Source organism: Ranitomeya variabilis, chromosome 4, assembly GCF_051348905.1.
Source record: "Ranitomeya variabilis isolate aRanVar5 chromosome 4, aRanVar5.hap1, whole genome shotgun sequence".
Classification (NCBI taxonomy): Eukaryota; Metazoa; Chordata; class Amphibia; order Anura; family Dendrobatidae; genus Ranitomeya; species Ranitomeya variabilis.
In genome coordinates, this window is record NC_135235.1 from 687,474,756 (window position 1) to 687,486,918 (window position 12,163).

Consider the following 12,163-nt stretch of genomic DNA (forward strand, 5'->3'; position numbering starts at 1 on the left):
AGAAAGGTACTGATGTGGTGAATTGGCCCTCTGCGGCCGTTGAGGCTTTTCAGGAGCTGAAACGTCGTTTTTCTTCGGTCCCTGTGTTGCGTCAGCCAGATGTTTCGCTCCCTTTTCAGGTCGAGGTTGATGCTTCTGAGATTGGAGCAGGGGCTGTTTTGTCTCAAAGAAGTTCTGATGGCTCTGTGATGAAGCCATGTGCTTTCTTTTCTAGAAAGTTTTCGCCTGCTGAGCGTAATTATGATGTTGGCAATCGGGAGTTGTTGGCTATGAAGTGGGCATTCGAGGAGTGGCGACATTGGCTTGAGGGCGCCAAACATCGCGTGGTGGTCTTGATGGATCACAAGAATCTGACTTATCTCGAGTCTGCCAAGCGGTTGAATCCTAGGCAGGCCCGATGGTCGCTGTTTTTCTCCCGTTTCGATTTTGTGGTCTCATACCTACCGGGTTCTAAGAATGTGAAGGCTGATGCCCTTTCTAGGAGTTTTGTGCCTGATTCTCCGGGAGTCCCTGAGCCGGCTGGTATTCTCAAAGAGGGGGTGATTCTGTCTGCTATCTCCCCTGATTTGCGGCGGGTGCTGCAGGAGTTTCAGGCTGATAGACCTGACCGTTGTCCAGCGGAGAAACTGTTTGTCCCTGATAGATGGACTAGTAGAGTTATTTCTGAGGTTCATTGTTTGGTGTTGGCTGGTCATCCTGGGATTTTTGGTACCAGAGATTTGGTGGCTAGGTCCTTTTGGTGGCCTTCCTTGTCACGGGATGTGCGTTCTTTCGTGCAGTCCTGTGGGACTTGTGCTCGGGCCAAACCTTGCTGTTCTCGTGCCAGTGGGTTACTTTTGCCTTTGCCGGTCCCGAAGAGGCCCTGGACACATATTTCCATGGATTTTATTTCTGATCTTCCTGTCTCTCAAAGGATGTCGGTCATCTGGGTGGTTTGTGATCGCTTTTCTAAGATGGTCCATTTGGTACCCTTGCCTAAATTACCTTCCTCCTCTGATTTGGTTCCATTATTTTTTCAGCATGTGGTTCGTTTGCATGGCATTCCGGAGAACATTGTGTCGGACAGAGGTTCCCAGTTTGTTTCTAGGTTTTGGCGGTCCTTTTGTGCTAAGATGGGCATTGATTTGTCTTTTTCTTCGGCTTTCCATCCTCAGACAAATGGCCAAACCGAACGAACCAATCAGACCTTGGAAACCTATCTGAGATGCTTTGTTTCTGCTGATCAGGATGATTGGGTGACCTTCTTGCCATTGGCTGAGTTCGCCCTTAATAATCGGGCTAGTTCGGCTACTTTGGTTTCGCCTACTTTGGTTTCGCCTTTTTTTTGTAATTCTGGTTTTCATCCTCGTTTTTCTTCAAGGCAGGTTGAGCCTTCTGACTGTCCTGGTGTGGATTCTGTGGTGGACAGGTTGCAGCAAATTTGCACTCACGTAGTGGACAATTTGACGTTGTCTCAGGAGAAGGCTCAACATTTCGCTAACCGCCATCGCTGTGTTGGTCCCCGACTTCGTGTTGGGGATTTGGTTTCGTTGTCTTCTCGTTATGTTCCTATGAAGGTTTCTTCTCCTAAGTTTAAGCCTCGTTTCATTGGTCCTTATAAGATTTCTGAAATTCTCAATCCTGTGTCATTTCGTTTGGTCCTTCCAGCTTCTTTTGCCATCCATAATGTGTTCCATAGGTCGTTGTTGCGGAGATATGTGGCGCCTATGGTTCCTTCCGTTGATCCTCCTGCTCCGGTGTTAGTCGAGGGGGAGTTGGAGTATGTGGTGGAGAAGATTTTGGATTCTCGTGTTTCGAGACGGAAGCTTCAGTACCTGATTAAATGGAAGGGCTATGGTCAGGAGGATAATTCCTGGGCTGTTGCCTCCGATGTCCATGCTGCCGATTTAGTTCGTGCCTTTCATTTGGCTCGTCCTGATCGGCCTGGGGGCTCTGGTGAGGGTTCGGTGACCCCTCCTCAAGGGGGGGGTACTGTTGTGAATTCCGTTCTCGTGCTCCCTCCTGTGGTCATGAATGGTACAATGGTGAGTTCTGTCCTTGGACACCCTCTGGTGGCTTTGAGTGGAACTGCTGGTCCTTGAGGTTGGCTTCTCAGCTGGCCTCGTTTATTGCTCTGCTGACTTCCCTATTTAACTCCACTCAGATCGTTACTTCATGCCAACTGTCAATGTCTCAGTACTGGTTCAGATCTCTCTTGGATTTCTCTGATGACCTGTCTACTCCAGCAGAAGCTAAGTTCCTGCTAGTTCATTTGTTGTTCATTGCTTTCTGAATATATTTCTTAGTACATGCTAAGTTCTAGTCCAGCTTGCTATCATGATATTTCCTTGCTAGCTGGAAGCTCTGGGGGTGCAGAGTTGCACCTCCACACCGTGAGTCGGTGTGGAGGTCTTTTTGCACACTCTGCGTGGTTTTTGTAGTTTTTTGTACTGACCGCAAAGTTCCCTTTCCTATCCTCTGACTATTTAGTAAGATTTGGCCTCCTTTGCTAAAACCTGTTTCATTCCTATGTTTGTGACTTTCCTCTTAACTCACCGTCAATATTTGTGGGGGGCTGCCTTTTCCTTTGGGGAATTTCTCTGAGGCAAGGTAAGGCTTCTATTTCTATCTTTAGGGGTAGTTAGCTCTTAGGCTGTGAAGAGGCGTCTAGGGAGAGTTAGGAACGCTCCACGGCTATTTCTAGTGTGTGTCATAGGATTAGGGTTTGCGGTCAGTAGAGTTCCCACATCCCCAGAGCTTGTCCCAGATTTCTAGTTTTGACCACCAGGTCATTCAGTGTGCACCTAACCACCAGGTCAGTTCGCTGCGCACCTAACCACCAGGTCATTACAGTGTGCACCTATTACCAGGTCTTTTCAGTGTGGACCTTACCACCAGGTCATAACACTTCACCACATGGCTACTTCATTTCCTCTCTGTTGACATCCCCACTATCATCATGGGTGATTTCAACATCCCCATTGACACTTCCACCTCAGCTGCCTCTAAACTATTATCACTGACTGCTTCTTTTGGCCTCACTCAATGGTCCTCTGAGGCCACTCACAAAGATGGCCACACGCTGGACCTCATCTTCACCCGCCTCTGCTCCCTTACTAATCTCACTAACACACCCCTCCCCCTGTCTGACCACAACCTACTGACATTCTCTTCCCTCTCCTCTCCTAGTGTGCAACCCCCACTCCACAAACTCCCTCGCAGAAATCTCAAACATCTCAACTTGCAATCACTCTCTGAGTCCCTTCTCCCTCTTACCGACATAGCCTCCCTTCATGACACAGATGCTGCTGCTGCTTTTTATAACACCACAATAACAGCAACACTCAATTCGGCCGCCCCGCTCATGCATAGCAAAACTCGTACAATCAATAGGTAGCCTTGGCTGACCAGCCTAACCAAAGAATTGACAAGGGCTTCTAGGATCGCTGAGCGGAGATGGAAGCGATCCCGCTCTGCTGACCACTACACCGCATACAAGCAGTCCCTCGCCAGCTTCAAGTCCGCGCTCACTGCCGCAAAACAAACTTACTTCTCATCTCTCATATCCTCCCTGTCTCACAACCCTAAACAGCTTTTCAACACTTTCAATTCTCTACTCCGTCCCCCTGCACCCCCTCCCTCCTCTCTCATTTCTGCTGAAGACTTCGCCTCTTTCTTTAAACAGAAGATCGATACGATCAGAGAAATCTTTGGCCCACAGCGCCCACTGCCCCTCTTAGCTGCTCATCCCTGCTCCTCCAAAACCAGCTTCTCCACCATGACAGAAGATCAGCTCTCCACTCTCCTGTCAAGATCACACCTCACCACCTGCACGCTCGACCCGCTCCCGTCCCACCTCATCCCTAACCTTTCCACGGTCTTCATCCCAACCCTAACGCACCTCTTCAACCTCTCACTCACAACAGGTGTCTTCCCCTCATCCTTCAAGCATGCCAAGATCACACCCATCCTCAAAAAGCCCTCCCTCGACCCATCATCTGTGTCTAGCTATCGCCCGATATCTCTTCTCCCTTATGCCTCCAAATTGCTGGAGCAACACGTCCATATTCCGTTCCCATCACTAAACTGAAACTGCCCTAACTAAAGTCACCAATGACCTACTAACTGGCAGGAGCAAGCGACACTACTCTGTCCTCCTTTTCCTGGACCTGTCTTCTGCCTTTGACACTGTGGACCACTCCCTTCTGCTACAAATCCTCTCATCTCTTGGCATCACAGATTTGGCCCTTTCCTGGATCTCGTCATATCTGACAGACCGGACATTCAGTGTCTCCCTCCCCCACACCACCTCCTCACCTCGCCCCTTGTCAGTCGGTGTTCCTGAAGGCTCTGTTCTAGGACCCCTACTCTTCTCCATCTACACCTTCGGTCTGGGACAGCTCATAGAATCCCACAGTATGCAGTACCATCTCTATGCTGACGACAAGCAGATCTACCTATCCGGACCTGACCTCACCTCCTTACTTACCAAAATCCCGCACTGTCTGTCTGCTATTTCAGCCTTCTTTTCTGCTCGCTTTCTACAACTGAACATGGACAAAACAGAATTCATCACCTTTCCCCCATCTCACTCTACCCCTCCACCAGACCTATCCATCAATGTCAATGGCTGCTCACTTTCCCCAGTCCCACACGCCCGATGCCTCGGGGTGATCCTCGACTCTGCCCTCTCTTTCAAGCCACATATCCAAGCCCTTGCCTCCCCCTGCAGCCTCAAACTCAAAAACATTTCCTGGATCCGCGCATTCCTTGACCACGACACCGCAAAAACACTAGTGCATGCCCTTATCTCCCGCCTCGACTACTGCAACCTCCTACTCTCTGGACTCCCCTCTAGCACTCTGGCACCACTCCAATCCATCCTACACTCTACTGCCCGACTAATCTACCTGTCTCCCCGCTATTCCCCAGCCTCTCCCCTATGCCAAGCCCTTCACTGGCTTCCGATCGCCCAGAGACTTCAGTTCAAAACCCTCACAATGACCTACAAAGCCATCCACAACCTATCTCCTCCATACATCTGTGACGTGATCTCCCTGTACCTACCAACACGCAACCTCCGATCCTCTCAAGAACTCCTTCTCTACTCCCCTCTCATCTCTTCTTCCCACAACCGCATCCAAGACTTCTCCCGTGCTTCCCCCATACTCTGGAACTCTCTACCCCAGCACATCAGACTCTCGCCTACCATAGAAACATTCAAAAAGAACCTGAAGACTCACCTCTTCCGACAAGTCTACAGCCTGCAGTGATCCTGAACCTACTGAACCGCTGCACAAACAGCTCTACCCTCTCCTACTGTATCATCACCCATCCCCTGCACACTGTGAACCCTCGCGGGCAGGGTCCTCCCTCCTTATATACCCATGTGCCTTGCTTTTTGCTCATGTTTAATGTATTTGTCTATATTTGCCCCGTATTTCACATGTACATTAAAGCGCCATGGAATAAATGGCGCTATAAAAATGTATAATAATAATAATAATAATAATAATAATTCAGCAGCACAGAGTAGAAAGAAGGTAGATTGCAAAATGGTGAGCACACAATTGTTATAGGGCCGGACCACACCACCGATAAATTAGCCACAACTGGTGACTGAGAAGAATCTGTGACTTCTCAGTATTTAGTGGTTACTACTCACCTGTGTAGTCATATGTAGGAATCTCCTCTTTACACCGCTCATCACCCCTCACATTTGTCTCTGTAGTATTAATATGGGTAAGATCTTCACCCTGAAACAAATATTCTAAAAGTCACAGATAGATGGAGAAGTCACATCTATGATCACCTCTAGTGTTGAGCGATACCGTCCGATACTTGAAAGTATTGGTATCAGATAGCATCGGCCGATACCCGAAAAGTATCGGATATCGCCGATACCGATACCCGATACCAATACAGGTCAATGGGACACCAAGTATCGGAAGGTATCCTGGATGGTTCCCAGGGTCTGAAGGAGACGAAACTCTCCTTCAGGCCCTGGGATCCATATTAATGTGTAAAATAAAGAATAAAAATAAAAAATATTGATATACTCACCTCTCCGATGGAGCCTGGACCTTACCGATGTAACCGGCAGCCTCCGTTCCTAAGAATGAGCGCGTGAAAGACCTTCGATGACGTCGCGGCTTGTGATTGGTCGCGTGACCGCTCATGTGACCGCTCACGCGACCAATCACAAGCCGTGACGTCATCGAAGGTCCTTCAAGCGCTCATTCTTAGGAACGGAGGCTGCCGGTTACATCGGTAAGGTCCAGGGGCTGCCGGAGGGGTGAGTATATCAATATTTTTTATATTCATTCTTTATTTTACACATAGTATGGATCCCGATACCGATTCCCGATATCACAAAAGTATCGGAACTCGGTATCGGAATTCCGATACCGCAAATATCCGCCAATACCCGATACTTGCGGTATCGGAATGCTCAACACTAATCACCTCTAATCCTGCCATCACCACTGTTCTGATTACACAAGTATAAAACATATAATACGGTAGGCTAAAACAAGACTGAGCACAAGACCTTCACAGCCATCTACACATCATAGAGGAGAGATCTCATGACACCTTCTCTTCACCTACCTGATGATCTTGAGGAACATTGGGATCTTCTTGTTTACAGTCCTGTGGAAGAACAGGATGGGGACATCTCTCTGGTGTTGTCCTCTTACTGGATAGATCTGGAGCAAACACATACAGGGAATGAATTCATTCTTTACATACAGATAATTTTAGGCCGTGTGTATTTATTCCTGTCTATTACCTGGTGATGTGAGGGGCTGGGGAACCTCCATTATGACGTCCTTGTACAGATCTGTGTGTCCTTCTAAATATTCCCACTCCTCCATGGAGAAATAGACAGCGACATCCTGACATCTTATAGGAACCTGACACATAAAATGATACCGTCATCCCCCCCGATCCCTTCATAGTGTTACTGTATAATGTCCCAGCATTCCCAGCAGTGTCACCTCTCCAGTCAGCAGCTCAATCATCTTGTAGGTCAGTTCAAGGATCTTCTGGTCATTGATGTCCTCATGTATCAGGGGGTTACATGGAGGCCTTGGGATTGGACTAAGGTGTCTTCCCCATCCCTCAGGCACAGGGTCCTGACAGCGCTCACTTGAGGTCTTCTTCACTACTGTGTAATCCTGGGTATGGAGAGACACATTAATAAATCTCACTACAGACATTTCCAGAGTCCTCACCTCTCCTGTTCTGTCCATCTGTTATTCCCATAGATAAGAATGATGTAATGTGACGTCATCAGAATCTCTCACCTCTCCAGTAAGCCGGAAGAGGATCTCTAGGGTGAGGTGTAAAATTCTCTCAGCCATCTTGTCTCTGTCCATATCCATCTTTAATGGGTAATTCAGAAAAATTCTCTTATACAGAAAATCTTCACCGAGAGGATCCGATATTGTAGAGACCTGAATGAGAAGAAGATGAGCCGATGTAACCTCATAAAAATCCTGTGTAATAATACAATTTCTTGAGGTAGTAAGGGAAACATATGAGATTTATTATTTTACAGTATTTAGTTTTCTTCTTTAGGCTATGTTCACACTTTGCGGGTTTTGCCGCGGATCCGCAGCGGATTTGACACTGCGGATCCGTAGCAGTTTTCCATGCAGAGTACAGTACAATGTTACCCTATGGAAAACAAAACCCGCTGTGCCCACGCTGCGGATTTCCGCGGAAAAAGCCGCGCGGCTTTTCTGCGGAAAAAAAGAAGGAGCATGTCACTTCTTGGTGCAGAATCGCAGCGATTCTGCACCCATAGAAATGCATTGATCCGCTCACTTTCCGCATGGGGCTGTGCCCACGTTGCGGGAAGTTAAGCGGATAATGTGCGGGTGGTACCCGGGGTGGAGGAGAGGAGACTCTCCTCCAGGCCCTGGGAACCATATTTTGGTGTAAAAAAAAGAATTAAAATAAAAAATGATGCTATACTCACCTCTCAGCGCTGCCCGCGGCGTCCGGTCTCAGTTGCTCTGCTTGCAGGACCTGTGGTGACGTCGCGGTCACATGACCGTGATGACGCCGCGGTCACATGACCGTGACGTCACGAAGGTCCTTGTCGGCACAGCCGCCTGCAGCACCGAGGAGATCGCGAAAACAGAGGGTGAGTATAAGCCATTTTTATTATTTTTGTCATTACTATTGATGCTGCATATTGCTGCATATGCAGCATCAATAGTACAGGAGTAATCCCGCAGCGGAAACCGCGGAACAAACCGCGATAAATCTGCAGGGATAACCGCAGCGGTTTTGCCCTGCAGATTTATCAATTCCACTGCGGGATTAACCCGCAGAGGAACCCGCAAAGTGTGAACGTGGCCTTACATCTACTAATAAAACCTATATATTTAGGCCACAGACAACAAGCAGTTTCTCCCTCGGAGTCGGCAGCTGAATACGTTTCTCATAGACTCATTATTATTATTATTATTTATTTATATAGCACCATTAATTCCATGGTGCTGTACATGAGAAAGGGGTTACATACAGGGTTGTAGATATCATTTACAGAAACCAGGTTTACAGTGACACACTGGTACAGAGGGGAGAGGACCCTGTCTTTGCAGACTTACATCCTAATACATTCTCATACTCATCTTCCATAACGCTAATTCTCGTCTCATTTACCGACACTGGAATCGGCATTAGCAATACTGCAGGAGATATTCATTACACGGGACAGGAGAAATAACTACTTCATGATGAGGACGACATCTTCATCTTCTACTACGGCTCTAGAAACATATTTGTCCAGAGTCCATCACTGACTCCATCCCCACCGGCCTCTATATGAAGGTTTCCCGTCTTCCCCGCATTGTAATCTTCTATCACATTAGATCTCAGGTCTGATTCACACACAGAAGTTTGAGGCTTTTATAAAAGATTTTTTGTTTCCACAAACACCGCAGACAGAAATTATCTGATCCAGTAGCATAGCTACTGGGGGGACAGAGTGTCCGGGCGCTCTGGGCCCGGTGCTCTGAGGGGACCCACCCAGAGCTACTCGTGCCGATACAGTTACATTCTGCGGCAGAGCAGGGAGAATCGATCTCTCCACTCTGCTGTCCGGCCGCTATAGGGCCCCTGAGCAGGCGGGGGGGCCCGGTGTCAGCAGTGGGCTCCCCGCCGTCATCAGAAGAATAGCTGTACCGGCATGTAGCCAATACAGCTGATTGCATTGATGGGAGAAGTAGTGCTACGCTTCTTCTCCCATCATCCCCCGGTCAGTTTTGGCATCTGACGTCGCCGACACTGACAGCGGGAGCGATGACGTCACTGCCCTGCACCCGCTGTCAGGAGATCAGCAGGAGCAGCGCAGGAACCAGGAAGAACAGAGATGAGTATTTTTTTTTTTAAATGGGTGCTGCTGCCTTATTACAGGGTCTGCCTATGGGGCGGCTGCCTTATTACAGGGTCTGCCTATGGGGGGCTGCCTTATTACAGGGTCTGCCTATGGGGCGGCTGCCTTATTACAGGGTCTGACAATGGAGGCTGCCTTATTACAGGGTCTGACTATAGGGGTGCTGCCTCATTACAGGGTCTGACTATGGGGGTGCTGCCTTATTACAGGGTCTGCCAATGGGGGCTGCCTTATTACAGGGTCTGCCTATAGGGGTGCTGCCTTTTTACAGGGTCTGACTATGGGGGTGCTGCCTTATTACAGGGTCTGACTAAGGGGGCTGCCTTATTACAGGGTCTGTGTTGTGAATTCTGCTCTTGGGCTCCCTCCGGTGGTTATAAGTGGTAGCGCTGCTGTCTTCGATCGCAGCATTTCATCAGGTGTGTCCACTTAATGCAATCCACTGGGCTATTTAGTTTTGCTTCACCCTTTAGGCAGTGCCAGTTGTCCATTGTTCCTAGAGGATTCACATCTCTGTCTGGTCTCTCCTGCTTTGCTGTTCATTTCAACAAAGATAAGTTCTGGCTTTGTTTTTGCAGTCCACATGCTGTGGGCCTTATAGTTCAGTGCATTTCTATGTTTTGTCTTGTCCAGCTCGGTCAGTATAAGGACTTGCTCTTCCAAGCTGGTATCTCTGGAGATGCAGATATACCCTCCATACCTTTAGTTAGATGTGGAGATTTTGTATTTTCTGTGGTGGATATTTTCTAGTGTTTTAATACTGACCGCATAGTACTCTGTCCTATCCTTTCTATCTAGCTAGAATGGCCGCCTTTGCTAAATCCTGATTTCAGTCTGTGTATGTTAATTCCCTCTCCTCTCACAGTCAATATTTGTGGGGGGCTGTCTATCCTTTGGGGATTTTCTCTGAGGCAAGATAGTTTTTCTGTTTCTTTCTCTAGGGGTATTTAGTCCTCCGGCTGTGTCGAGGTGTCTAGGGAGTGACAGGAACATCCCACGGCTACTTCTAGTTGCGTGTCATGATCTCAATGGCAAGAGAACATAGCATCAGCATATATAGGAACTAGCTCTTGGAAGATGGAAACTGAGCTGACCATGAACTAAACCTAACGCACAACTAGCAGTGGCCGGGTAGCATGCCTACGTTGATTCTAGATGCCCAGCACCAGCCGGAGGACTAAATAAAGCTAGCAGAGGAAAATATTAGTCCTAGCTCACCTCTAGAGAAATACCCCGAAAGGAGACAGAGGCCCCCCACATGTATTGGCGGTGAGTTGAGATGAAATAACAAACGTAGTATGAAAATAGGTTTAGCAAATTTGAGGTCCACTTACTACATAGCAGAAGACAGAAAGGACACTTTCATGGTCAGCTGAAAACCCTATCAAAAACGCCATCCAGAAATTACTTTAAAACTCTGGCATTAACTCATAACACCAGAGTGGCAATTCCTGTTCACAAGAGCTTTCCAGACACAGTAACGAAACTACAGCTGTGAACTGGAACAAAAATGCAAAAACAAACATGGACAAGAGTCCAACTTATCTAGTAGTTGTCTAGGAGCAGGAACAAGCACAGAGAGGCTTCTGATAACATTGTTGACCGGCAAGCAACTAACAGAGCAGCAAGGTTATATAGCGACTCCCACATCTTGATGGGAACAGGTGAACAGAGAAGATGAAGACACCAGTTCAATTCCACCAGTAGCCACCGGGGGAGCCCAGAATCCAAATTCACAACAGTACCCCCCCCCTCAAGGAGGGGGCACCGAACCCTCACCAGAACCACCAGGGCGATCAGGATGGGCCCTATGAAAGGCACGAACCAGATCGGAGGCATGAACATCAGATGCATTCACCCAAGAATTATCCTCCTGGCCGTATCCCTTCCACTTGACCAGATACTGGAGTCTCCGTCTGGAAACACGAGAGTCTAAGATTTTCTCCACAACGTACTCCAACTCACCCTCAACCAACACCGGAGCAGGAGGCTCAACGGAAGGCACAACCGGTACCTCATACCTGCGCAATAATGACCGATGAAAAACGTTATGAATAGAAAAGGATGCAGGGAGGTCCAAACGGAAGGAAACAGGGTTAAGAATCTCCAATATCTTATACGGGCCGATAAACCGAGGCTTAAACTTAGGAGAAGAGACCCTCATAGGGACAAAACGAGAAGACAACCACACCAAATCCCCAACAGAAAGCCGAGGACCAACACGACGGTGGCGGTTGGCAAAAAGCTGAGTCTTCTCCTGGGACAACCTCAAATTGTCCACCACCTGCCCCCAGATCTGATGCAATCTCTCCACCACAGCATCCACTCCAGGACAATCCGAAGATTCCACCTGACCAGAGGAAAATCGAGGATGAAACCCCGAATTACAGAAAAACGGAGACACCAAAGTGGCAGAGCTGGCCCGATTATTGAGAGCGAACTCCGCCAATGGCAAAAAAGCAACCCAATCATCCTGGTCAGCAGACACAAAACACCTCAGATATGTCTCCAGGGTCTGATTAATCCGCTCGGTCTGGCCATTCGTCTGAGGATGGAAAGCGGACGAAAAAGATAAATCTATGCCCATCCTAGCACAGAATGCCCGCCAAAATCTAGACACGAATTGGGTCCCTCTGTCAGAAACGATATTCTCAGGAATACCATGCAAACGAACAACATTTTGAAAAAACAGAGGAACCAACTCGGAAGAAGAAGGTAACTTGGGCAGAGGAACCAAATGGACCATCTTAGAAAAACGGTCACACACCACCCAGA

General features: G+C 48.1%; 1 protein-coding gene across 2 annotated transcripts in view; it reads right to left on the bottom strand.

The window, feature by feature from the left end:
• The window catches only part of LOC143767670 (uncharacterized), a 108,207-nt gene that overhangs the window by 50,954 nt on the left and 45,090 nt on the right, over positions 1 to 12,163 (bottom strand). For both annotated transcript variants that reach the window (XR_013213734.1, XM_077256146.1), the window contains exons 2-6: positions 7,287 to 7,436; positions 6,978 to 7,157; positions 6,770 to 6,893; positions 6,589 to 6,686; positions 5,645 to 5,735 (exon numbers count right to left, since the gene is read on the bottom strand). Coding sequence is in view for 1 of the 2 variants with exons in the window: in XM_077256146.1 (XP_077112261.1) it covers positions 5,645 to 5,735; positions 6,589 to 6,686; positions 6,770 to 6,893; positions 6,978 to 7,157; positions 7,287 to 7,364 (571 nt within the window). In the remaining variant the exon portion in view is untranslated. The remainder of the gene's footprint in view (positions 1 to 5,644; positions 5,736 to 6,588; positions 6,687 to 6,769; positions 6,894 to 6,977; positions 7,158 to 7,286; positions 7,437 to 12,163) is intronic.